This window comes from Elephas maximus, chromosome 22 (genome assembly GCF_024166365.1).
Source record: "Elephas maximus indicus isolate mEleMax1 chromosome 22, mEleMax1 primary haplotype, whole genome shotgun sequence".
In the NCBI taxonomy this organism is placed as follows: Eukaryota; Metazoa; Chordata; class Mammalia; order Proboscidea; family Elephantidae; genus Elephas; species Elephas maximus.
In genome coordinates this window covers 57,832,094-57,859,971 of record NC_064840.1, presented here as the reverse complement: position 1 = coordinate 57,859,971, position 27,878 = coordinate 57,832,094, and the positions used below count along the sequence as shown (strand labels likewise).

The 27,878-nt window shown below is 40.6% G+C and overlaps 3 protein-coding genes across 12 annotated transcripts in view; 1 reads left to right on the top strand and 2 right to left on the bottom strand.

Moving 5' to 3' along the window:
* Positions 1-7,691, bottom strand: part of SLC20A2 (solute carrier family 20 member 2) — a 115,172-nt gene extending 107,481 nt beyond the window's left edge. The window contains exons 1-2 of one of the 6 annotated variants that reach the window (XM_049866398.1): positions 7,604-7,678; positions 738-2,692 (exon numbers count right to left, since the gene is read on the bottom strand). The gene's annotated coding sequence lies outside the window, so the exon portion shown is untranslated. The other 5 variants (XM_049866399.1, XM_049866395.1, XM_049866397.1 and 2 more) reach the window with 5 other exon arrangements.
* On the top strand, positions 7,687-20,129 carry SMIM19 (small integral membrane protein 19). 3 transcript variants are annotated; one of them, XM_049866410.1, is made up of 5 exons: positions 7,687-7,771; positions 12,030-12,169; positions 14,187-14,311; positions 18,139-18,236; positions 20,007-20,129. In XM_049866410.1, exons 2-4 carry the CDS (start codon positions 12,036-12,038, stop codon positions 18,204-18,206), a joined length of 327 nt encoding a protein of 108 aa, XP_049722367.1. In that variant the 5' UTR covers positions 7,687-7,771; positions 12,030-12,035; the 3' UTR covers positions 18,207-18,236; positions 20,007-20,129. The 3 variants fall into 3 exon arrangements, with proteins under 3 accessions (XP_049722367.1, XP_049722368.1, XP_049722366.1); XM_049866411.1 differs by lacking the exon at positions 20,007-20,129 and adding an exon at positions 18,809-19,351; XM_049866409.1 differs by lacking the exon at positions 20,007-20,129 and having other exon boundaries at positions 18,139-18,382.
* LOC126065850 (uncharacterized) overlaps positions 19,337-27,878 on the bottom strand; it is a 52,554-nt gene continuing 44,012 nt past the window's right edge. For all 3 annotated transcript variants that reach the window (XM_049866405.1, XM_049866407.1, XM_049866406.1), the window contains one exon: positions 19,337-27,764. In XM_049866405.1, coding sequence (XP_049722362.1) covers positions 27,570-27,764 — 195 coding nt within the window. In that variant the 3' untranslated portion in view covers positions 19,337-27,569. The remainder of the gene's footprint in view (positions 27,765-27,878) is intronic.

Here is a 27,878-nt window from a genome sequence, read left to right as displayed (position 1 = left end):
GAACTTTAAAACAGTGACTAAAAGATTTTGCACATTTTCTAGAAATTTCTACCATCTAGACTATTCAGGACTCCCAGATAACGGAAAACAGAATACAAGGTAAAACCTGTTGCTGTTGAGTGGATTCCGACTCATAGTTACCCTACAGGTCAGAGTACAACTGCCCCATAGAGTTTCCAAGGAGCGCCTGGTAGATTTGAACTGCCGACCTTTTGGTTAGCAGCTGTAGCACTTAACCACTACACCACCAGGGTTTCCGAACACAAGGGATCACCCTTCATTTCTGTCTACAAAATAAGAGAAAGAAAACACTTAACAATAACATACAAAGAGGAAAGAAGACCAATGCTGCACAAGAATGGAAATTATTCTATTCTTAATCCTATAAAATAGCCTTGGGTAGAACAGCCACCATGCCAAAGGTCTATTTATGAAGATACAATATTTACTTTTAAACTGAAAAAACAAACAAACCAACTCCACACGGTAATCAAGTCATCACTGCCAAAAAATTGTTCAAGAAAACAGCAGGCGTATGCAGAGGCTGGGAGTAGATAAAGGAAGACTAAACTAAAGGGGCAATTAATGTGAAGAAGCGATCATCACTATACCACACTTTCATTAATTTGTGAAAGTCAATTTCTGGGGCCTGCCCTCCCCAATGAATTGGTACTATTTCTCCTCCTATTTCTGTTATTCACTTTCTCTCTATTTACATAGAATAAAATTCTAATTACCTGCTGGTGCAGTAGAGGAAAATGGCTTTTTTATTACAAAAATGGATGGATTAACAACGATAATGTGAGAAACGTATAAAGAAGTCTGCTAGAGTCTTGGCATTCGTATTTTCAGAACCATCTTCTCTCAGCTGCTTGAAAATGCTAAACGGCACTGGAGTCTGTTCTTGAAATCTGCCTTTTCTTCAGGGTTTTTTTTTTTTCACCATTCTTCCATAATATCTTAATAAGTCCCTTGGCCATATATTCCGTTCACAGACATCTGATTTATTATTTTCTTCTGGAAATGGCTGTTGTTTCACAGGGAAATGGTTGTTGTTTCACAGGTTTCGAAGACTTCTTAAAGGCCCAAACCTGGTCTTTGGTCTCTACTAAGGACATGCTGAAACTAGGATTACCCCTCAGATTCAAAGATGACAAGGAAGCCAGACTATGTTTCCAAAGTAAGATGTCTAAAATAAGATAAAATAAAGTTAAAATCAACCAGAATAAAACAAAAACCTAAACTTAATAATGCAATGTAAATTCTCAGATTCTAGCAGACTGAAAAGTAATTGAAATAAAAAAATTTAATCTTTCGTTTTAGCTTTATACTATATTTAAAAAAAATTAAAAAGTCGTCACAAGGTACATAATAAAAAACACTGTAAATAGGCAATAATTCCTAAAATTAATTTTAAAAATCAACTAAAATTATAAAGAAATTTAGATGGACTGACTTTTTGACCTTTACTATGGTCAGGGCAGAAGACAGAATGCGAGAAAACCCTGTTTCTCTGCATTCGTATCTTACTTGAAAATGGAATGAACAAGCTTGGTTGATATTCAGCTATAAAATGAATCACAGAGTTGAAGATCTGGGAGATTTCTTTCAGCTATCAAATTCTGAAATTACATATTACCTGGTGATAACATCTTAGTACCACTGAACCAGCTTTACACAGGTCATTTCACTCGTCCTGATTCTCTTATCTAAAAACTTGTTGTTGTTGTTGCTGTTGAGTCATTGCGACTTCATGGTGACCTCCTGTGTGCAGCGCAGAACTGCTCCACGGGGTTTCCTCGGCTATGGCCTTTCAGAAAGTGATCTCTAGGCCTTACTTACGAGGCACCTCTGGGTGGGTTTGAACAGCCAGCCTTTCGGTTAGTAGTCTAGTGCTTAACTATCTGTGCCACCCAGGCAGCCCTATCTATACAACCCAGGGGTGAGTCTTCCTATAGGCGGAAGTGGTACCAGCATCACCTGGGGAAGGTATAAAATACCAATGCCCAGGTTCCACCCCAGCTCTAATGAATCAGAATCCCTGGGTTTAGGGCCAGACATCTGTTGCTTTTCTAATAAATCCAGGTCATTCTGACGTGCATGCCTGGTTACAGAGCAACCACACTAGATCATATTCAGGGTCCGGCTCTACAACCTTAAAATTCATAAATGGTGCAGTAAGGTTTTACTAAATCATCTCGGCCTAATAGGCTTAAAAAAAAAAAAAAAAAAAACTGTATCGGCATAACATTTTCTCTTTCTCGAAAAACATATGCGAAAGCAAAGAGCCTGAAATTAAGATTAAGGCTGATGTGCCAATTGGTAAATACATCTATAGTTAATTTTAACTCAGACTTTCCAAATTATTTCCTTGAGTATTTAAATAGAACACAAGCTGTAGACCAATATTCATAAGTTGCTTTTATGTCAGGCCATCTCAAAATATGTGCTGATGTTAAAATAACACCAGAACATATCATTTCTTTACAGAATCAAATCATAAAGCTATTCTAAAGATAAATTACATCATGACCTTCTACCCAGTGGAAATAATCTATAGCACAGAATACCGTACCTGTAAGGTACATGTCCTCTCTGGCTGCTCACCAGGTTTGTGGCCCATGCTTCATTCAAGGGCACTTCCTTCTCTGATTCCTGGACAGCTGGTGTGGAGATGTACATACTCCCAGATCTGTAGAGTCATTTAGACTGAGCAACTCTGTTGATGCTCAGTGGCCCCAAAATAATGTTGTCAGCTCCCAACAGAAAGGATACATAAGTGGGCTTTCAGAAAAGACCATTTTTCCTTTGAGCCACAGATCAGATGGGCCCATAAAACAAAACGAGACTAAACAGGCACTCCAACCCAGGAACAAGGACCAAAAGACAGGACGGGACAGGAAAGCTGATAACAGGGAACTCAAGGTCGAGAAGGGGACAGTGTCACAAAACAATGTGTATTAATTGTCTGATGAGAAATTAACTTGCTCTGTAAACCTTCATCTAAAGCACAATTAAAAAAAAAATTGTTCTTTTTCTTCATCTTGTCGTATTTTGTTTGCAGACCCTCATATAATGATTATTTCAGGTTTGTCACCAAATCAACAGCACAATTTTACATTTTTTTTTCACCAAAGAAGTATTACTTGATTTGAAGAGGTCTCCTTGCCCCATCAGTGTTCACTGTTGCTCAATACAAATTGAAAAAGTGGCTCAAAATTCCCCATAATGACAAACCAAACAGATGGAATGGCACTGGAAACCTTTAGGACACCCACATTCTGGTACATTACCACCAGGAGGGTTTTCAATCTAGTAAGTGTTTAAGCAAGAACGGCTGTAAGATGTCAAGTGCCGTTCAATATTATTTTATTTGGCGTACGTTTATTGGTGTTAGTGTCTTATACAATCATTGTCCTATGTCCTGGTGCATCACTGTCCTAGCACTGAACTCCTACAAAGAGTTGTAATCCACATTCGGCTCTGAGATTCAAAATTCGGTTTCTATCCACTTGTTTTTAGTCATCTCAAAATAGTAGCCTTTACCCATGTTATCAATCTCTTCTCCCTAGAAAATCTAGCATTGTTTCTGCAATGCAGGGTCACTGCGATCTTCTACGTGACTTTGAAATTTAAAAAAAGAACATCTTTATAGAAGAGAAAGTAGCCTCAACTTTCAGATCCTCCTTCCACGTATAAAGTAAAACTCTACAGAGAAACCACACTGACTCTGGAGCCAGACTGCCTGGGTTCACATCCAGTCTTCGCTAATTATCACTTGCATGACTTTGGGCAAGTAGCTTACTCACTCTGCTGTGCCTCAGTTTCCTCATTTACAAAATGGAGATAATAATGGTACCTACTTCAAAGGATTGTTGTGTGATGCTAACAAATTAACATGTAAAGGCTTCTGGGGCAATGTCTGGTACGTTTTAAGCAAGACATAAATGTTACCTACTATCATTACTTTGCATTATTTAGCTCCAAATTCTCATACAGTGTCATGTGTGTCAACAATGTTTGCCCAACTAAAATACCATCTACTTGAGGGCTGGTTCCACATTTTTAATATCTTAGATGTCTTCCTATGGAATCTAAGTCTCTCAATCAGTATACATAAACAAAAAAAAAAACCAAACCCGTTGCTGTTGATTTCGACTCATAGCGACCCTATAGGACAGAGTAGAACTTCCCCACAGGGTTTCCAAGGAGCAGCTGGTGGATTCAAACTGCTGACTTTTTGGTTAGCAGCCATAGCTCTTAACAACTGCGCCACCAGGGCTATTATTGTGCTGGATACCAAGAAGTTTTCAAAACTACTACTGTATATAAATATATATTCCCTGCCCTCTAGAAGGCAATGGGTCTTTTTTGTTTTGGCCCTCTAGTAGCTTATATTTTAGATGGGGAAACAAGACACATAAAACATTTAGGTAACAATACAAAACATAAAAGATTAAATGCCAGTGTGTGGTATAAAGTGCTAACATTCCAAGAGCTCACTGTGGGCTGCTGACTCGGTGGATAAGCCACAAGTGGCGTGGGTCCTAAAATAAGTGGGATCTTCACTACTGCAAAGAGGGAAGGGGATTTCCAACGTGTTTGATCATTTCATATGTATTTAAGGAGCACCTCACACAAGGCAAGGAGCCCTGGTGGCATGGTGGTTAAAGCGCTCAGCTGCTAACCAAAAGGTCGGCGGTTCAAACCCACCAGCCACTCCCATGGGAGAAAGATGTGTGGCAATCTACTTCAGTAAAGATTTACATCCTTGGAAACCCTATGGGGCAGTTCTGTCACTGGGTCGCTATGAGTCGGAATCCAGTTGAAGGCAATGGGATTGGGGCTTTTTGGGTTTAATAAGGCTTTGCCTATATACCCTTGTGCTCTGCTCACCCCTCCCCCTATCTTTTTTGCTTTTTATACTTCATCTACTAGTAACCCACCACCCAGTGCCGTCGAGTCGTAGCTGCCCACAAATATCAAAGCTGGAGAAGTGCCTGAGATGCATGTGGTGGCAAGAATCAGTGAATCACAATGGGTAAAATTATTAACTCCTACATCCTTCTGTAGGTAACAACTCTCCCCTCACCTTCCCCCCAAAGACAATGTCCTTAAGTAAAGGAACCCTCTTATAAATACTGACTGGCAAAGCACTCTCAACCTTTTCTCTTCCCAACAATGGACCACTAGAAGCAGAAGCCAGGTAAGTCTGAAATGCTCTCATCACAAATAAGAGACACCTCCAAGCACTTCCTCATTTCCAAGGGCTTTCACTCTCACAGACGACGCTGCGTTACACCATCACACTCGGAATATTTGTGTTTAATTTTAACCGTTTTGCCTACGTAAATCATTAAATTGTATCTTTCAAAACATAGTCAAAATAGACTTTTTTGATTAAGGAAGCCAAAATTACTTAACGAAATCCAGTTAAAAACTTAACTTCTTAACACACAAAGTACTGGACTCAAAACCAAGCACAGGCTTAAGAAATTTAAAAGCAAACTGAAAAATTAAATAGGACCCCTAAGATTTAGATAATTTAAATATTCTTAACATTCACATGCTTATGAAATTGGGCTAGACTCATCAGCAAAGGGGCAGCCTGCCCATTATCATCTCTTTAGTATGGTATTGGAAAATCAGTCATGTTTCATTAGGTCATTTTTTTACCCTTAATCAGGAATGACACCGAGAAATTAAATATGAAAGCGGGCCATTTAAGAAGGGGTCGTTAAGCCTTTTCCGAACATTTACCATTTTCCAATGTACTAATAGGAGCCCTGACGGTGCAGTGGTTAAGAGCTATGGCTGTGAACCAAAAGGTCAGCAATTCAAATCCACCAGCGGCTCCTTGGAAACCCTAGGGGCCAGTTCTACTCTGTCCTATATGGTCACTATGAGTCCATGGCAATGGGTGGTGTGGTAGTAATAAGCTGATGTTGCTTGTTCAATGCTAGGTAATGAGGACTTAGTAAATTAGAGACAGGGGTTTGAAAGCTATTGAGAACCCCAAGTAAAGGTACTGGTTGCAGTTCTATGAATTTTTAAAGCCACCTGCCGATTTGAAAAACACACTAATCTACTGACTCATTTTATATTGCCATCACCTTATTTTAAAAAGCAGAAACCGCAGTATTTAACGTTTATATTCCAAATTCGGAAATGTTTAAATCAGGTTCACGTATTCAAATATTTTTGAGCAACCTACGATTAAGTGAAAAATCATCTCTGAGGACAAAATCAGATAAAGGACGTAGACCATTTGGCACAGCCCACTGGCAAACAAACAGTACATTGGCTATTATTCCTGATTTCCCAACCTTCTGTCCCAGGAGACTGAAATCTACGACTTTGGTAGAATCAAAGTATATGGTTATCAAATGATACATATTATTATGTATAATATATAAGTAAACCAAAATATTAATACAACAAAATATGCTACTGTACTAAGTGATGTTTGTTCTTAAACTAGACACACATGAGTCTCATTGAAGCAGAACGGTTTTTAGAGCAGAGAAAACCTGCTACGAGGTATAGTATTAAATATTAGCTCTTATCTGTTTGTCAATTAATAATATAACCTCTACATGACCTAGTATAAATTATAATTAGCAGTCTGCTGATCCAAGAGTATTCGCTCAAAATGAATTAAGACTTCAAGCACGTGTGCAAATAAGTCACCGTTCAAGGTTGCACGGATCACTGAATCTGATCACTTCAATACTGATAGGGAACTACATAAATCCGTTACCATTTTAATACTGGAAAATACATTTTTCACGTCACTGTGGTAAAACTTTTTAGAAATACCCAAAAGTCGCTTAAACTGGCAGTACTAGAACATCCTGGCCACATCTAGGTTTTAAAACAACTTCATAGTCTCAGCCACGCATTATTTATCACCATGGGGAAAATGGAAAAACTAAAATAAAGACATTTTAGAGGGCATATGTTTTCTTAAGCGTCCACGTAAGTACTAAAAGTAACCTTGGGACATTATTAAGGAAAAAAAAAATCGACAACAAACTTCTCATTTCCCAGCTGAATCGCGATTCGTGGGACGAGGCACATGCCCCCCTCCCACGCCTAGGCACCCGCGGGGCGCAGAAGCCGGCGGGCAGAGGCCCGAAATTCCCGGGCAAGGACCCGTTCCCGCTGCTTCCCGCCCGCCTTTAGCCCGTGCGCCGCCCCGCACACACAGGTCCACGTGGACTTCGGGCGGGCGGGCGGCGAGACCCCCCGGGGGTTGGGCGGCGAGACCCCCGGGGGGCGGGCGGCGAGAGTCCCCCGGGGGCGGGCGGCGAGACCCCCGGGGGGTTGGGCGGCGAGGCACCCCCGGCGGCGGGCGGCGAGACCCCCCGGCGCCCGCACCCCCGGCCCCTCCCGCGGCGGCCCCAACTCGGCGGCCGGGGGTCCCGGGAGGCACCGCGCGCGGCCGGGCGGGGGGCGGGGGCGGGGCGCGGCGGTGACGCGCCGCGAGGGAGGGGAAGGGAGCGCGCCTCCACTCACACGCCCGGGGGCGGCACCGGGGCCGTCGCAGCGTCTCTCCTGTTCAAAACTGAAAAGGGGAGGAAAAAAAAAAAAAAAAAAAGACCTGGCTCTTCTTTCCATCCGGAAACTGACGGGCCGGCAGGAAATGACGAAGGCAGAGGTCGCCTGAGTCCGCTCGGTAACCGGCTCCCGCGTGCCCGGCTCCGACGCGGGGAGAAAGGGCCCCGGAGCGGAGCCGCGCTGGCCACGTGCCGCCTCCGGAGCGAGCAGCGTGAGTGCCACCGCGTCCCCGCGCCTCCCCGGCCCCCGGCGGGCCCGCGTCACACCCGGGCCCCGCCTCCGATCGCGCGCCGCTGCCGCCCCGCCCCTGGACTCGCCGGGGAGCAGAGGGGCCGGGCCTGCCCGCGGGTCTCCGCGCCCCCAGCTCGGGGCTGTGCGGCCTTTTCCCCTGCTAGCCCTTTGCCTGTAGCCTCTCAAGGTCGTTTGAAACTGGGAGGCTCCGAGTTCCAGAAATGCGCACAGAACAGCGGAAACAGCCCCGTCTGCAACGCAGGCGGGGGGCGAGACGGCCCCGGGCTGTCTGGGTTTAGCAGGAGTGTGTTGGGATTCAATCCCTTGCAACCGTCGAGTGGCGGAAATGTGTACGATCTCCAGGCAGTTGTGAAGGCGCCTGCCCGTGGCTGCTTCCTGAGAGAAGGTTATGTTTTATACCTGCTCGGCCTGATTTCTTCCCGGGAGGAGCAGGTCTTAGAAAATTAGGGTCAAAGCCGGAAAGGCGACACTTTTATAGTGAAAAGAGTTCAGGTTTGTAAGTCAGTGTGTGTGACAACCCAGCTCTTGTACTTCCTACCCTGCGTGACTTTGGGCAAGTTATTTAAGCCTTCTCCTGCTCCTCCATCTCCCCTCTTCCGGTGCCTCCTATGTAGATGGAATTTTAATGCCTCCCAGCAGGGTTGTTCTGAAAATTAAATGAATATGTGGACTGCTCAGTGCATAGCCCTCAAATGTTAATTACCTTTCTTCTCTTGGTTGAGGGCCTTTTACCTTGTACCTTTCTGATCAGGAGCCCAATTCTTTAGTGTTTCAGAGGGCTGAGAAAAGCAAAATCACATTTATGTATGCAGTGGTCTTTGTTATAAGGAACTGTTAAAAAAAAAAAAAAACCAAACGTGTTGCCATCGAGTCGATTCTGTCTCATAGCGATCCTATAGGACAGAGTAGAACTGCCCTGTAGGGTTTCCAGGGAGCGGCTGGTGGATTCAAACTGCCAGCCTTTTGGTTAGCAGCCAAGCTCTTAACCACTGCGCTATCAGGGCTCCAAGGAACTGTAAAAAAGTTGCCACTAGTCGATTCTTGGTGACGCTGTGTATGAGCCAAGAATACTGAATATACCGTGGACTGCTAAGAGAACAAACATCTGTCTTGGAAGCACAGCCAGGATGCTCCTTAGAAACCAAGACAGCGACACTTTGTGTCTTGTACTTTGGACGTGTTACCAGGTGGAACCAGTCCCTGGAGAAGGACATGCTTGGTAGAGGGTCAGCGAAAAAGAGGAAGACCCTCAACAGATGGATGGACACAGTGGCTGCAACAATGGGCTGAATCATAGCAATGATTGTGAGGATGGTGCATGACTGGGCAATATTTCATTCTGTTGTACAAAGGGTCGCTATGATCGGAACCAACTTGAGGGCACCTAACAACAACCTGTACAGAAAATAGGAAAGATCTAAGTGAGAGAAAGTAATGGCGTTAAGATACGATGCTCAATTTTGGAACTACCTAAACAGGAACCCAAAATCAAGAAACGAATTTTAAAACTTGTGATAGTCACTTGATCCCTAGAAAATGTCTCCTAGTTATCAACCTAAAAGCAAGCGCTAGCTATCATATTTTGGCAGCTTTACCTCTGGAAGTCCATGTTTACTTGGGACTTAATTCAGCTCATCCTAGCACTGCCTTACTGAAATAGTTGTAATTCAAGCCTTACTTTATACAAAATATGTGAAAAAGGTCAGTTTTCCTAAAAGAGCCCTCAGCGACACTCCAAGCACATGACTAGCTGTGTCAGTAAACTTGAAAACATTAACTTGCCAGGAATGAACCATCATTGTAATGCCCCTGGGCGTTTCGCTTTAGTACTCGAGACAGGCTATGGTAGAAGGCAGGAACCATTCAGCTGGTTCGTACGTGTGTACACTTGCTTAGACGGTGGTGTGCTGGGAGGACATGGTCATAGTCCAGGCCACATGTGGGCCTTGCGTCTGTACTGTGACTCTGGACTAGACCATTCCTTATTCCTGGCAGCCTTACAGACTCATGGCATTGGTCCTCGTGAAGGACTGCTTAGGCAAGGCCTACCCTTAATGCCAGTCTTTCACAACTACGCCACTGAAAATAACTCAAGTGTATGTTTCTGGAACTGTGCAAGAGTAGTGGCCTTGCATACCTTTCTGGGTCAGCAGTCCTTAGCGATTCTTCTGTAAATGTAATTAAAGAGTGGCATCTTTGTAGCGGGAGGAAGCCAGGCCCTGGGTAAATATATACCATTTACTGAGTGGCACATGAACAGAATTTTGTGAAAAATTGAAGCAAGAAAGTAACCTGGCTTAGATCCATTCAGGTGATCAATAGCCCGGAAACGCTTTCATAATTTATCACATGAATGACATCCGCGAGATGTTCTAGGGGCCGTTGCTATATTGTTCCCTGTTTCCTCCCCAATTTGTGAATGACTCCCAGTCCTGAAAGCTACAACCTTTGCCAAATCGTTGTCCAGGGCCTTCTGCAACACCTCAAATCAGACATCTAGAGCCATCTGTCTTTGCCATATGCTGTCGTCGTTACTTTACATTTGGCACTGACAATGTACAAGATTCCATAAATCGTAAAGACAATTATAGTCTCTGGGCTTCCAGAAGTTTCCATTTCTAAAGTAGGCTGTTGACTTAAACCATCAGCCATGTGACATTCAGAGAGGCTCAGAGTTCAGTTTTAAGACTTGAAACTGTGAATATACCAAATCCCCCCATGCCTTCCCTCTCTTTCCAAAAAAAAAAAAATCCATAGCCAGTCTTCAATATCTAGGAACTGGGTATAGTCTAACATTTAGATATTATATTTACACATTTTTATAATATCAAGTGCTATTTTTATTGTTCCTGGCTCATTTTCACAAGACCAATCTTTATATTCCTCAGACACCAGTTAGATGAATTGCTCTTACCCTCAATGTTAAGAGTTTAAGTTAAATACCATCATGATATTCACTTAATTCTAAATGACTACAGCATGTCTCCAAACTTCTGACAAAGACTTTAGATGTCAGAAAGGAGAAAACGTGTCACCTGGCTTAGGAGCTGACCTCTGGAGAAATTTCATTCATTTTGTACGGAGGCAAGCTATAAGAAAGAAAACAGAGTCTGCCCTTAATTCGTATTTATTATCTTTCTAGGCTAAATCCACATGGATGACCCATTTTGGAGGCTTACAGGACACCACAAGATAATTTTAGTGTGAAGATTTCTGCAATGCCTTTATTGCTGTAGGCAGTCTAGGGGACAAAAAAAAGTGGCAAAACAACTTATTGGACGTTCCAGATATATTTATTTCTTGGTATTAGAAAATGACTTTATTCTTAGAAATTACAGTATAGTTATCAGCTATTATTTGCTCAGTCTCTCCTTTTTCTAGAGTCTAAAACAACACTTCTGGATTTCTTTCATGTGTAAGGTCATTTTTCTTAGACTTTTATGTGGGACACTATAAAGATACTTTATAGGGAAAAATTCAATTAACTTCTCAAACATAAATATGAAATCATTACTCTTTAACCTATTCTTTGATACACTTGCTATTACCACTCTTACTTTTTGTGGGGAGTTGGAAGAATGCTTGTCTTTGAATAGAAGTCACAGCTGTGTAAATAGCAAAAAGTAACTTTTTATCGCATAGCTTCTTTGAACCAAATTTGGCCAATAGGCCCAAGCTAGATAAAGCTCCCTGATGTTTTTCAGTCCTGTTAGGAGGCAAGTGGAGGAGCATCGTTCTGGCTAGCACATCTTTTTTAAGGCTGCTGTCATCAGGAGTGCAACCCTGTTCCCTTCAGACCACAGCCAGTTGTATGAGTCTGTGTTTTCAAGTATCCTTTTGCTCTCATCTCGGCCATAGTTACATTTTGGAAATTGCGCAATGATGTTTCAGTCTGTGTGCTTTTAGGAACATTATGTTTTAATCCTGAGTTTTAACCCTTACGTAGGAACTATATAATGTCTCAGTGAAAAATAGATGGACCTGTATTACATGCCTTGATTATCTTGGCCAGAGGTCGGCAAACTTTTTCTTAAAAGGGCCAAACTGAAAATATTTTAAGCCTCTTGGGCTGAGGCAAAATTGAAGATATTATGTAGACTCTTGTATAACCATTTAAAATGTACCCTTTAAAAAATGTAAAAACCTCTCTTGGCCTGTGAGCCACACAAAAACAGGTTGTATGGTAATTAAAAGCAATCCTGTCTTTTCTCTCTCAGACCCCCATGGCTGGAGGCTACGGAGTGATGGATGACGATGGTTCTATTGATTATACCGTTCACGAGGCCTGGAATGAAGCCACCAACGTTTACTTGATAGTGATCCTTGTTAGTTTTGGTCTCTTCATGTATGCCAAGAGGTAAATTTCAGAGTATATCTCAGGGTAGATAAGAAACTGGGCCTTCACAACGTTTGCGTGTGTTATTTCTAATTTGAATTGAGTCACTGAAAATAGTATCATCAGAATTTTTGCTCCTGCTCCAAAAGCACTGTCTACTTAAACTGGCCAAGGTTTGGCTTTTAAAACCTCGTTGCTTTCAGAGATGAAGGCGTATTAGGCGCAGCGCTCTCAGCGCCGACTGCTCTGAACTCCCAATTCTGTCGTTTCTAACATAACTCAATTTTATCCTACAGCCTGGTTCACTGTCATCCTTAGATGAGCACTTTCCTTGGTAGGCTTTATTTTTGAGAGCAGTTTTAGGTTTACAGAAAAATGTACCAAGAATACCCCCGAGAGTCCTCCTCCCTCTGAACGTTGTTTCTCTTGTTACCGTCTTGCATTCCTGTGGTACATTTGTTACAGCTGATGAACCAATTTATTAATATTAACAAATGTCCATTGTCTACATCAGGGTTCATTCTTTGTGATACATTATTATTAACAAAAATCGTACAGCCCTATGGGTTTTTACCAAGTCCCTGGGTGGTACAAAAGCTTAACATAATAGGTTGCTAACCAAAAGGTTGGAGATTTGAGTCCACCCGAGGCACCTCAGAAAAAAGGCCTGGCAATCCACTTCGGAAAAATCAGCCTTTGAAAACCCCATGAAACACAGTTCTATTCTGACACTCTTGAGGTCACCATGAGTTGGAATCTAACTGGATGGATTCCAAAAAATCGACTTGGAAAAAAAAATAGACTTTAACAAATGCATAATGTCATGTGCCCATCATGACAGTATCACACAGAATAGTCTCATTGCCCTGAAAATGCCCTGTGCCCCACCTGCCCATCCTTTCCCCTACCCCCAGAACCTCTGGCCACCATCATCATCTCTGTAGTTTTCCTTTTTCCGCAGTGTCATAGAATCGGAATCATACAATATGTAGCTTTTTTCAGACTGGTTTCACTTGAGAACAAGAACCATGTCTTTACCTTTGTGTCCCTGGCGTGCAAGGTAGTGTAAATCTGCAATAAATATTTCCCGAGCCAGTGAGCCACAGCTGCCTTAACTCCAGATGTTGTAGCTTAATTCAACTACTCCCTTCTACACCCCCTGGCTCCTTTCCCTGGAGTAGAGTTTTTAAAAAGGGGCGGGGAGGGGGAAGCGGAAATGCTTTGAAAAGGAAGAAGCAGTGTTAGTTGGACTGAGTTACTTCTGGTTACAGCTGTATTGTTCAGCGTGTCTTCAATCAAGGTAAAAAGGTTAAATAGTTAAAAATAACTGGTAATCCAAAAATAATTTGTTTGACTTGGGGAATAGTTCAGACCTGCACCTGCTCTCAGACATGCATGCTTGTCCTTCTCGGCAACGTGACTCCTGGGCAGCTGTACCGCTGACTGCCTAGACTCTAGGGGTGGGCGAGCGAGGGCTCCAGTATCATCACTGACTCATTTACAGGTAACAGCACTGAAAATAGCAACTCTTCCTCCCCACCTCCCGTTTTTAAAAGCAGAGGCACACTGTTCTTTAATTTTAACAAGATGGCCCCGTTAAGGTCATGCTATTGTATTTAAGAAATATGCTTATTCATTATTTTCCAAAATTAAGGTCTACTGAATTTCCGTTTAATCACTAACTCAGTAATTTAGCTTTATTTAGATGACATGAGGGGGACAAAAAATCAGATTTGTGTGTGTGTGTGCATTTTTCCAGATACTATTTGGCTTTTCAAGGGGGTGGGGAGGATAGGAGAAAGGCACAGTGGGGGTACTTCACCTTGTATTAAATGGAAGTGTCCTGATCATCCTCAAACTTTTCAGTGAAAGAAAGAATACTTGAGCCAAAGAAGCATGTCACAAAGACCAAATAGGAGATGGGCTTATTGTCATTTAGGCCCTTTTAATGTAGCTCCTGATGACTACGATCTTGAGGATATTGCAGTCCCGTAGACATTAATACAAATCTCAATTCTGCATTGGTTTTGTATTTTAGGAATAAAAGAAAAATCATGAGGATATTCAGTGTGCCGCCTACAGCAGAAACTTTGTCAGAACCCAACTTCTATGACACCATAAGCAAAATTCGTTTAAGACAGCAACTGGAAATGCATTCTATTTGTAAGTATATCCTGCGCTGAACTGGATACATAAAACCAAAACCAAACCCATTGCCGTCGAGTCGATACCATCACATAGCAACCCTACAGGACGGAGTAGAACTGCCCCGTAAACATAAAAAAAAAAAATAAGCATATTTAAAATAGATTTTCTGGAATCAAATCCAATTAGCAAAAGGTTATAAGAAATAGTAAGGAAAACTTTGTACTTTTTTTTTTTTTTTACCAGCAAAGGCAGATTTACCATGAAGTCAATGCTTCAGGACCCTTTGCTTGTACAGAGCCTTTAAGACCCTGAGAAGGATCCTAGCAGTGTGGTCACGTGATCATATTTTTGTAAAATTTTTTCTGTAAATTTTATAATTTCTAATACAAATTAAATTTTGCAAAATCAGCTGTTTTAACTATAATCGGTTAAGACTGCTATCTCTTCCTATTCCATTCTCCCCCTTTTTATACTTCTTGTGTCAGGAGGCATTGAAGTGGCTGAAAGAATTTGGGGGATTTGGCTAAGGAGAAGTTGAGTGGGAGCTATGTTTAGTGTGGATTTGATGGTCTGTATTTATGGGGTTTGCAGTTACTCCTATTACAACTACTGCGAGCCAAAACAGTATAGAGGTGACTTCCAGAAATACGGCATTGTGACATGAAGGGGTAAGGCCAGAGGTCATATCAGTATTAATGTGTCCTGTAGTACGAGTTTTTTTTTTTTTGTAGTACGGAGCACTGGGAGCATGTAGATAGTGGAGAAGAAACAGTTTAAAATGTACAGAGCCAGAGTCCATTGCACATCTAACCATAGCTCTTCATGCCACCTTTTAAAAGAATGAGGTGTTTTCCATGGTGTATTGTTAGTAAGAATGCAGTAATATGTATATTAGGATGCCACTGTTGTAAAATGAAATGACCAAAACATCGCTTATCGACACATAATATAAACGTTCCGTATAATTACACTATGACTCACAATCAACCAGACGGCAGTGGGTTTGGTTTTATATAATTATGCAAGCATGGAAGGGGACATCAAAGAATAACACGCTAGGTTATTAGCATTGGTTACCTTGGTGGGGGTGGTGTGGGGTTTAAGGAAAAAAAAAAAACTGGACATTTTTTAAAGAAAGGTGTCCACAGTGAAACCATGTACTCTGTAATCCCTCTAGATAAAATTTTGTGTGCGCTTGCACACATGTTCACAGGTACATGCACACACGTATGCATAGAAAGAAGCACGAAAGGATGGTCAGGAAAATGTTAACTGGTGCATATCCCCAGGGGAGTGGAACTTGAGGTGAAAAGTAGAATAAAAATATATATGTATCAAACAAGTAAAACCTGAAAAATAAATTGCTCGGCATAAATTTTATCCTAAGAATTGACAACAGAGGTTCCTTTGGGGAAGGGAGCTGGGTAGGCAGCTGTGGGACCGAGTGGGTAAGAGGGAGATATGCTTTTCACTGTTGACCCTTTTGTTGTTTTGGCATTTTGTACCACGTGCATGTGTTAACCAATTTAAAATAAGGAATAAAACTTCAGTATTCTAAACAAATAGAGAGAGCCAGAAGTTCATATGGAAAATTATAAGAATTAAGTTCTCATCAATGCGTAGTCAAAACAGAAGTTAGCTTTCATCAGTAGTATACTCAGTAATATACCGTATACAATTATAAACCCACCATATGAATTTTTTTTTTTATGGGAATGGCATAAAATAAGATTTATCAAAATTCCTGTGTTTTTATCGAGTGTTAGTTTTCTGTTGCTGCTGTAACCAGTTACCACAAACTAAGTGGCTTAAAACAACACAAATTTATTATCTTAAGTTCTGTAGATTAGAAATTCTACAAGGGCCTCACTGGGCTAAAATCAAGGTGTCAGTAGGGTTGTGTTTCTCGAAGCTGTAGGGTAGAATCCATTTCTTTTTTCCAGTTTCTAGAAGTGGACTGTATTCCTGGACTCGTGGCCCCTTCCTCCATCTTCAGAGCTAGCAGCATTGCATCTTTCTAACTATTTTTCCGTATTCACATCTCTCTTTCTGAACTCAGCAGGGAAAGGTTGTCTGATTTTAAAGTCCCATGTGCTTAGGCTGGGCCCACCCAGATAATCCAGGATAACCTCCCGTCTCAAAATTGTTACCTTAATCACATCTTCAACGGCCCATTTGCGATGGAAGATGGATTAGGATGTTGACATCGATAGGGAGTCGTTCTTAGAAGCAGTGAATATATGCATGGATTTGCATATTTAATGCATTCCAACATACTAGACCATTCCTGACAAAGTCTGGTGGTTCAAGAGAAAACAGGAAACAAAATTCTTTCTCTTGGAGAGTACTCCCAAAATTAAATAAGCATTAAAGGAAAAAAAAAACCCAAACTCACTGCCATTGAGTCAATTCCAACTCATAGTGACCCCATAGGATTCCCAAGGCCATAAATCTTTATGGAAGCAGACTGCCATATCTTTCTCCCATGGAGCAGCTGCTGGGTTTGAACCACCAACCTTTTGGTTAGCAGCCAAGCACATTAATCACTGCACCACCAGGGCTCCTGATACAAGCTTTAAAAACCCCCATTGCTGTCAAGTTGATTCCAACTCATAACAACCCTATAGGACAGAATAGAACTGCCCCATAGGGTTTCCAAGGAGTGGCTGGTGGGTTAGAACTGCCATCCTTTTGGTTAGCAGACATAGCTCATAAACACTGCACCACCAGGGCTCTGTAATTAAACCCACTGGCGTTGAGTCGATTCCGACTCATGGCGACCCTATAGGACAAAGTAGAACTGCCCCATGGGTTTTAAAGGAGCAGTTAGTTGATTCAAACTGCTAACCTTTTGGTTAGTAGCGATAGCTCTTAACCACTGCACCTCCACGGCTTTAGACCTCACAAAATTTGGACCCACCCTGAGTAGCATAAACAAATAGCATCTCTCTTCTGGCTATTAAAAAGCTAAGTAAGAGGTTGGAAGTTTTTAAGCTAAGCAGTGGATGACATTCACCAAGATTTTAGCTCCACACACTCACTTCTCACTTATTGACATGGTTAGGGTAGAAATCAGTGTTATGCAAAAATGGAAGATGACCACATCGTTACACAACTGCCAAACCACTGAGAATCATGGCCCAGGCAAGCTGACACATAACCCATACCATCACATTCAGTGTTACTCTCACCTCACACCTCAGTATTCGTTACTGCCAGACGTACGTCATTAATGTGCAAAACAGATAGATAGTAGATTTTTTATTACTGATGTAAATGAGAAATGTTGGATAACAAGATAGTTGATAAGTGAGGAGTTAGGTGTATTTCTGTAGTTTCAGACTAATTCAGTTTTTCTTCAACACATTTTTTAGAAGTACCAGAAGAATACAGAATTGCTTATCTAGTTTACATTAATGATATTTTTGTTCAATAATAAGTTTCTTAATGTTTATAAGTGAAAATACAGTCAAAGTCCTTATAGTGTTGATAAAAGCGTTATTTTTCACTTGAGATGGAGAGTGAGAAAGAAGGAAATTATAGAACAGTCATTTAATTTTAATGGCATAATTAATGATTACTCTGTATTTTAGAGCTCTAATGGGTTAAATAATCCTGATATGTCCCAAAAAAATAGTCTGTGAAACATTCGAAAATGGTTATCAGCAGTGTGGAGAAATTAGAAAATCGCAAAGAATAATAACTTTCTTATAAAGAAATAAAATTGTTTAATGTGAGACTAATTCTTCACTGAGAGTCATGATTGTGATTTACTGTTAGCTAATAATTTATCTTGCAGTTTTATTACTTCTTATGTCTTCTTGTTTGTTTTCTTTTCACAGCGAGGAAGTATGACTATCAGCAGCCACAACAGACCCAAGCCGACAGTGTGCGGCTCTCATTGGAATGAAATCGCAGAAAATGAGCGACAGAAATAGTTGTGGGTAACCGGTGCAGTAGCACGCTGCTAATTCTTTCTTTTAAATCACAAACAGCATTTTTTAAAAACTTCTGGCCCCATAAATTTATTTTACTTAGGACTTTTCCCAATTTTTTTTTTGTGTACGTGGTTTTGTGTTTTTTTTTCAATTGAATCATTGAGTCATTTGTTACACAAATAAAAATGGCTCAGAGGTTCCAAAACACACAACCTGCCCATGCCTAGGAACATAAAAAACAACCAAAGACAGGTGATCATACCTTGTAAAGAGCTTTGATTGTTTTCAGGATACAATGAGTCAAGTAGGAAAACTCATCTTTGGAAGTGAGAATTCGAGCACTTAGGCCAGCTTGATATGAAAATTTTTGCAAAATTCAAAAATAAAAATCCAGTCATTGGGATAACTTCTTGGATTATATTGTGTGGTAAATGTAATACGAACGATGGCTAATTGATGTTCTTCCTGCCATGTTAACTCCCCTTTAATTGAACTGACTATCCTGACTTTCTCAGAACTTGCACCATAGACTGTCTTTTCTGCTTCATGAACCATCCCATTCTGCTCATTTTAGAAGCTTTCTATGGCTGGGTCCCTGGATGGCGCAGACTTTTAAGTGCTTGACTACTAGCCGAAAGGTGGAGATTCAAACACACCCAGAGGTGCCTTAGAAGACAGGCTTGGCAATTTGTTTCTGAGACGTCACAGCGTTGAAAACCCTATGGAGCCATTCTACTCCGTATGCATGGGTCACTATGAGTCAGCATCAACTCATTGGTAGCTAACAACAAGTATATTCACAGGAGCTACCTTGCTTTTTTCCCCCAGTTTTATTTCCACCAGATGGATCTTCTTGAGGCTGTCCTAGGGCCATGCTGTTGTATAAATGGACATCTCTATTTTGATGTTGGCGACTTGCTTTCCAGCCGTATTACTATCACTGTTTAATATTTTGCTCTGGTTACTTATGCGTTTTCTGTATAATAAGCTTCCCTGAGGCCCCCATATCTTGTACCCCATGTTGTACTGTACAATGCAATGTTTTTACAGCATTTTTCACATTTATTTAAATATAGACTGGTTGAAGGCAGTGGTGTGGAAGTTCAATTATCCATATAACTTTTTTTTAAAAACTTGCTTTTGAATCCAAGCTATTCTTTTAAGGGTTAATAATCATTGCAAGTCTTATTCCCTTTTCCCTTTATAATTTTGAAATAAAGAATATAAATTTTAAGTGATAAAATTCAAGTTTAGACCAAATAAAATCATTCAGGAAAATTGCTTTTATTTTTTTAAGTTTTAATTCTATCATTCAAAAATGTATGTATTATACGAGATAAGTTGTTAACCAAATAGAGTAAGTCTTTCTTAACTCACAGATGAGTTTTATTGCACCACCTATACCTGGAATAAAAAACTGGCTAAAGGATTGTAAACGTGTAATCTGGGATGAGGGGCAGGATAGCAAGCAAACAGTCTGAAACTTTGCTTTGCTTAGGAGAACTGCATATTTCTCTGAAGAGAATTGAATCAAGAGAAGTGCTCTACTTATCACTGACATAGGACACAATCTGGACAAATTACATAAACTGTCTCTCAGCTCATTTGTAAAAATAACGTTCATAAATAAATACAAATCACATGGTGAAATATTGTGTTATTTGTGTCCAGTAGATAGAGACAGTCATGACTAAAAACTGGTAGGTAGTTTGGTGAGCATCAAACCTTGGCAAGTGAGAGAGAACGAATTCCTCCCCCTTTTTTCTCTAAAGCTAACTGATGGGAATCACAGGCACCCCACTGGCAGAAACAGCAAGTCTGGCTTTGAAGTTTCCTCACTGCTTCAACAGCTGAGCTGGACAAGGGGTGGAAGCCCTGCAGCCACACTTCAAAGTGACACCAGCTGATTGTCCTGCTTCTAAGGATTCAGTGGAACTATTTTTGGAAGAAAAAATGCAATGACTAATAAACTGCTTGTGTTCTTTTCCTCATTTCTCTTTAATGCATAAGACATTCAGTCATGAGCGCTGGTCAGCCTCTATTGGTACACAGCTCGAGTGTGTTAAATAATTGGAAGTTTAGCTGATGCCAGGCAGCTGCACTAAGGGAAGAAGTTAGCCTCCAAAGGGCACAGATGTTTGCTGTGGACCTCATACTATTTCAGGTTGAGTTATTTATATGATATCATCAGAAAATGAAATGTAGGGTCTATGGTAAAATTTCTGTAAGGTCAAATATTTTAAAGTATTGAGTAGAAATAAAAGGTAAAATAGGGGTAATAAAAATAGTTTCAGATATGAAGATGATATAAGAATAAATTTAATCTAGAAAATGTAATTAGAAGGGACTTCAGAGCCAAATTATTCATTCAGCAGTTATGGAGCATATACTTTGTGCTAGCCACATGGTGATTCTTTTTTATAAGAAAAAAAAAAAAAAAAACATTGCCATCAGGTTGATTCTGACTCATAGTGACCCTATAGGACGGAGTAGAACTGCCCCATAGAGTTTCCAAGGAGTGCCTGGTGGATTTGAACTGCCGACTTTTAGGTTAGCAGCCGTAGCACTTAACCACGGTGCCACCAGGGTTTCCATTCTTTTCTATAGACCATTCTATTCTCATAGCAACATTAGAATGGGACTGGGTGCCAGAAAACTAATTGGAAATAAACATGGCACTTGGTTTATCTCCAGAGCTTTGAACCAGTCCGTTCCAGTTCGAAACCCTGCTGAGAATTTGTATTTCCACCCCAGATACACTGAATCAAAATTTACAGTTTAACATGATCCCCAGGTGATTCTTAATTGTGATAAATTTTGAGAACCACTGCTCTTACTAGTACCAAAACCAAACGAAACCCATTGCTGTTGAGTTGTACTGGTAGTTCTCAGAACTGGTCCCTGACCAGCAGCGTTAGCATTCTTGGGAACTTGTTAGAAATGTCAGTTCTCAGCAGGGGCTTAAACCCAAATCAACCGGTTCAAAGCCCTGCTCACTTTTTTTTCTTTTAATGAGTTTAGCTCAGAGAACTCAGTAGCTTCAGATATAAATTTGAGAGGCTTCCTTGTGGCAATCATACATAAATCACTGGGAATTGATGAAATCATTTAGGGAAAGAATGCAGAGAGAAGAGTAAAAAGGGCTTAGACAAAACCCTTAGGAATCCTAAAAGTTTAAATTTGGGTAAAGGAGGCAGAACTGTTAGAGAAAACTGAGTAGAAACAGCAAGAGGGTGGATTTGGGAAGCAAGAATAAGAGGGTTTCAAAGAATAGGGAATGCTCTTGCTGAGAAGTTAGTCAGATGAGGACAGAGAAGTGTCCACTGAACTTTGTATAACATGGAGGCCAGAGAGTGCTTTGGCAAGAACAGTTTCAGTGAGTGGGGAGGCCAGGAACCAGAATATAGTAACATAAGAGTGAATGAGAGTTTAGGAAGTGGAGACAGCATATATAAAGAGCCTTTTCAAGAAGTTTGGCTATAAAGGATTAGAGAAATGCGAATCGAAACTACAATGAGATTGCATCTCACTCCAACAAGGCTGCCGTTAATCCAAAAAAACACAATGTTGGAGAGATTGTGGAGAGACTGGAGCACTTACACACTGCAGGTGGGAATGTAAAATGGTACAGCCACTTCAGAAATTGATTTGGTGCTTCCTTAAAAAGCTAGAAATAGAACTACCATACAATCCAGCAATCCCGCTCCGTGGAATATATCCTAGAGAAATAAGAGCCCTTATATGAACAGATATATGCACACCGATGTTCATTGCAGCACTGTTTAAAACAGCAAAAAGATGGAAACAACCAAGGTGCCCATCAGTGGATGAATGGATAAACAAATTATGGTATATTCATACAATGGAATACTACGCATTGATAAAGAACAATGATGAATCCATGAAACATTTCATAACATGGAGGAATCTGGAAGGCATTATGCTGAGTGAAATTAGTTGCAAAAGGACAAATATTGTATAAGACCACTATTATAAGAACTCGAAAAATAGTTTAAACGGAGAAGAAAATATTCTTTGATGGTTATGAGAGTGGGGAGGAAGGGAGGGAGAGGAGTATTCACTAATTAGATAGTAGACAAAACTATTATAGGTGAAGGGAAAGACAAGACACAATACAGGAGAGGTCAGCACAACTGGACTAAACCAAAAGCAAAGAAGTTTCCTGAATAAACTGAATGCTTCGAAGGCCAGCGTAGCAGGGGTGGGGGTCTGGGGACCATGGTTTCAAGGGACATCTAGGTCAATTGGCATAATAAAATCTATTAAGAAAACATTCTGCATCCCACTTTGGAGAGTGGCATCTGGGGTCTTAAATGCTAGCAAGCGGCCATCTAAGATGCATCAATTGGTCTCAACCCACCTGGAGCAAAGGAGAATGAAGAACACCAAGGACACAAGGTAATTAATTACGAGCTGCTCTGTGGGCTACTTTGGCCCTGTGCCATTGTCTCTCTGTGGGCTAGTGTGGCCTCTTGACACTGCCTCTGGGCCTCTTGCCACCAAGTGTTACAGCTCCCAGCTAGGATTTTTGCTGCTTCCCAGCCCACTTTTGGTTTCTTCTGTCTCTGGTGCTGTCGCATTTCTAAACGTGTTTCAGCTGTTCACCTGTGTACAGCTCCTTACTGGGTATGGGATGTTCTAACCGCAGGGCCCCATTTCCCTAAGGATGCCCTCCCCTCCAGATTATCGTCAACCAAGAGCCCCCAAAAGCCTCTGTTTTAGCCATTTCTGTAGGCCATTTATTGTCAATTTCAAGGTGGGACTTCCCTAGCTGGGTTGGAGCCCAACAAATCCTTGATTACCCAGGAAAAATCAATCAATTCAGCCCTTATCAATTACTAGGGCCGTGTTGGACAAAAGTAACCGAGTTGTTTATAGTTTACCCAGGAAGTGTCAATCAACTCAGGAAATCTCCCATTGTTGTTGTTTTCACAAACTCAGGACAAAAAAGCCACATAAGAGAACCCATGTGGTGCACTGGTTAAGAGCTATGGCTGCTAACCAAAAGGTCAGCAGTTCGAATCCACCAACTGCTCCTTGGAAACCCTATGGGACAGTTCTACCTTGTCCTGTAGGATCACTATGAATCTGAATCAACTCAACAGCTACAGGTTTGTTTTTTTGTCTAGTTTTGCACCACATAAATTAAAGGAGAGGCCACTCACTGGCAGAGCTTATTGGTAGTAGTTCAGCCCCGTTTTTGACACTGATACCAAAGGAGGACTGTTTTGATCATTTACTTTTGATGTTTCTAGCTCCAGAGTTTCTGTCTTTTCTTCCAAAAAGAGAAATGACAGGTTCTCACTGCCGTGGAAGAGTGGCTTCTTCTCTAGGGTTTTTATTAAAAGTATATTTTTACAAATTTTAAAGCAGCTGAATAAAGTTGAAGATTTTTAACTGCAACCAACTGCTGGTGTTGTTAAACTTAACCATGAATACTTTTGACCTCAGAAATGTGAATTTCTGGAGAAAAGACGCCATATAAATGTAAAATATTTATGAAAGAACAAGCAAATGTATGTTTATGAGGTCCTTTTATGACTATACATTTGGAAAGGGTTCCAACATTTTTATTATGAGGTTGAAAAAACCAGGCCCATTCAAGTTGACTGCAATTTATCATAATTCTTATACCCTAAGGATTTCCAGAGCTAGCACAAAATAAATGCACAGTAAATTACATGTCGAATTAATTAATTTACTTGTGTTTGTAGAATCAGTGTTTTGTTTTTTTGGTTTATTTGTAGGATCTCCTTCTGATAGTGATGTGGGTAGATGGTTATTGACCACCCCATAATAGTTGTTTTTCAGAAAAGTCTACTCTTGTTACATTTTTGTTACAACTTTCACAACACTTCACCTTGATTGGTTGAGTCGCAAGGTTTTCTCTCCTGACAGGAGGCCAAGGTGCAGGTGCACCAACTCCAAATTTACCCCCTCTACGACCTTCCTGGGGTGGCAGTAGTGAGCTGTTGCCATTTTTTTAGGGCAGTGCGCAGTATTTTTAGAGCCGCACCCAAAAACTCATTCACAAAAATTATGCAGACTGCACACGTATGGCAGGACTGAAGATCCTCCCCTCATTGTTCATGAATATATATGTCACTCCCTATTTATATAAGGAGCAAATCTGCCCTAGTTCAGGGAGGCTGGCTAAGGAGCAAATCTGCCCTAGTTAGGGAGCTGGCAGCCTCAGGTCCTGAGACCCTGTCTGCCTCCCAGTTTGCAAATTGTGAATAAACGTTTCTGTTCTTCCAACCCCAAGTCTGGCTGACTTCAGTTCCCCGGTCTGCTGGGCCAGAACCTATTCGTTGTCGGCTTCAATAATGGCAGAGTGGCTATGTCAGACTCACCCTCCTACAGCTAACAATTATAATTCAGAACAAAATATAATAACCATTTTAAGGTACTGGAGGGTAACCGTAAGCAGAGAGAAACAGAAGGGAAGACAACCCTTGGAAAAACAGGAACTGTACTGGATGCAATTTATGTTTGTATGGATTTCTGCCTGAAGGCACATTGAAGTTCACCACTTGAGGAGTAGCTAGAATTTGAGCAGAGAGCTAAAGTTATTTTGAAGAGTCAAAGAACAGACTTAAGTGTATCTAGGAAGGCTAGAAAGTGAGGGGACATCACAGAAATTAGTGAGCCACAGAAGGGGGGAAATCCTCAATCTACGTATACACTCTGCCCAAGTGCTTGACTGACTCCTGAGCTACCTCATGTATAGGGGAAACTCCAAGGAGCATATCAGAAAGCCAATACCTTGAAGGCTGAAAGAACGAAGATATTTGATCTGCTACCCACCTTAGGAGAGACAGAGTTTTGAGTTCTGCCAAACTAGCTGCCTGCTAAAATAAAAATCAACACTTTTCAGAGGAAGATAACAGAATCCAGTGTCTCTCCACCATATCAACCACGGTGTCCAATACACACACAAAAATTGCAGGAATGAGGAGAAACAGGAAAATGAGACCCACAATTAAGTAAAAATGTGATCCATAGTCAAAAGAAAAAATGGCCAATATAAATTGACCCCAAGATGACCCAGATGCTGAATTAGCAAACAATGGTTTTAAAGCAGCTATTACAAATATGTTTAAATAAATGAAATACTTTCCAAAAAATGATAATTGAAAGGACTTGTCTGCAGCAGATCTGTTGCATAAGAAATACTGAATGAAATTCTTTGGGCTAAAGAGAAGTGATACCAGATGTAAACTCAGGTCTAGAAAAAATTCAGGTATACTGAATGAAATTTGGGGAGAGACAATGATAGAGCAAGGTGGGGAGGGGGAGAATTAATGGAAGTAAAGAGTATATAGAAATGTCTTATACTAGTCTTATAACTTTTCTATAAGCTTGAAATAATTTCAAAATTAAAAGTCACAGAAAAAGTATTTGTAAATCCATTTTTAAATAAACCAAAGTTTATATTTTATGTCATACCAATCATGTATCAATTATTTTCTTTATTCACGTTGTTAATGTTGTTAGTTGATTCTGACTCATGGCAACCCCATGTGTTACAGAGTAAACTTCTCTATAGGGTTTTCAAGGCTGTGGCCTTTCAGAAGCAGATTGCCAGGCTTGTCCTCCAAGGCACATCTGGGTGAGTTCCAACCACCACGCTTTCGGGCCAGCAGTTCAGTGCTTAACCATTTGCACCCCCCAGGTTACCTTTTATTCATTGTATTACATTGTATATATAAAAAAATATATATAGTAGTGTGTTTAACAAATTTTTGCTTAATTAAATTCAGTTGAATCAGTATTGTGCACCCCAGAAAGCAGGCAGTCTGGGGAGTAACACAGTTTTAATAGTTTTCCTTCTTTTTCCCCAGTGCAAAAGAAAGCAACCATCCTTGCAGCTCTTTGCTGACAGTCCAGTACACTCTGGGAAAGTAGTTAAGTACCAACAACCTATCATATTATCACCCTCAAAAAAAGCAAAAAAAAAAAAAATTAAATTTTTTCTCAAAAAATTCCAGAGCACAGTGTACTATATATTTTTAGGAAGTTATAATTTTTAAAATTATATAGTTATTATTCTTCAATTCAATAATTTTTAGTAATTAACTCTCAATATCATGCCAGTGAAAGTGGTTGCATGGAAAAAAAAGCAAACAATCCAAAAAAAGTGAACTTTTTGTTATATACCAAATCAGTTTTGTTATAGCAGTATTTTAATTGATTTGCTATCTCTAGGCTCGTTATAACATATGGTAAAACCAAAAAACCAAACCCATTGTCAAGTTGGTTCTGACTCTTAGTGACCTTAGAGGACAGAGGAGAGCTTCCCTCATAGGGTTTCAAGACTGCTTCCAAATCTTAACAGAAGCTGACTACCACATATTTCTCCCTTGGAGAAGCTGGCGAATTTGAATCACCAGCCTATCAGTTAGCAGCAAAGCTTTTAACCACTGTGCCACTAGGGCTTCTTATAACCTATGAAAAAAGACAGCAAATGCAAAGCCATTTGAATTCCAAAGAGCAGGAAGCTGGGACTATAAAGGGGGTGTAAGTAATCTACAAATCGCCAGTTGGTATTTGGACAATCTTGATTGGACCAATCACATCTTCAGGTGAGTAGCCCTGGTAAGAGTGTTTTTTTGTTTTGTTTTACAAACTAATTTCTCCATTCTTAAATCACATACGGCAAATTTTATTTGTCCAAGTGTTACAACATCACATTTTGAATTTGTAAGTCACCATCTGTCTTAGTTATCTAGTGCTGCTATAACAGAAGTACCGGAAGTGAACGGCTTTAACAAACAGAAATTTGTTTTCTCAGCTGAGGAGGCTAGAAGTCCAAATTCAGGGTCCCAGCTGTAGGGGAAGGCCTTTTCTCTCTGTCGGCTCTTGGGGAAGGTCCTTGTCTCTTTTGAGCTTCTGCTCCTAGGGATCCTCATGTGACTTGGCGTCTAACTTCGCCCTTCTCTGCTTGCTCATTTGCTTGTTTAATCTCTTTTATATCTCAAAAGAGATTGACTTAAAACACACCCTACACTAGTACTGTCTTATTAACATAACAAAGAAAGCATTCCCAAATGGGATTATAACCACTGATATACGGGTTAGGATTTACAACACTTGTTTTTGAGGCACACAATTCAAATTCATAACACCGCCTTCCACAATTTATAGTCCTTTTTTTTTTTTTTAAGCAAAGTCAAACATGCCACTACTGTCTTGAATATCTGTAAAACATTGGTTAATAAAATATTGTTTGTTGGAAACCAATCTGAACTGAAAATGTGCCAATAGTCCAGGGCACGGGAGGGGACTCCAGCCTGGCTCATTCCAGGCAAACTTTATTCATCCTTTCTGGATGTCAAGGTTTTTATCAGCAATTTTTTTTGGGAAAGGAGTTGCTCCCTTTCTTCCTTGAGGTTCTTAATCCTCAGAGTTAGCTCTCTCTTTTCCGCTTCAAGACCTGTGATGTTTTCCTCAGAGGACCGGAGATTGGGTTTTAGAAACGCCAGTTCCAAAGACAGATCCTCATTTATCTACAAATTATAAATGAACAGAAGTGGTTGGAAACTTAATTACCCAAAAATCTGTTTATTTAGTTGCACTCTAACTTTAGGTTCTGAATGTTTTTGGCCATTTCTTAGATGCCT

Coding starts and splice junctions, on each gene's coding strand:
- SMIM19 (XM_049866410.1), top strand. CDS start 12,036: ATGGCTGGAGGCTACGGAGTGATGGATGACGATGGTTCTATTGATTAT. Junction 12,170..14,186: donor CTCTTCATGTATGCCAAGAG/GTAAATTTCAGA, acceptor TTTGTATTTTAG/GAATAAAAGAAAAATCATGA. Junction 14,312..18,138: donor ACTGGAAATGCATTCTATTT/GTAAGTATATCC, acceptor TTCTTTTCACAG/CGAGGAAGTATGACTATCAG.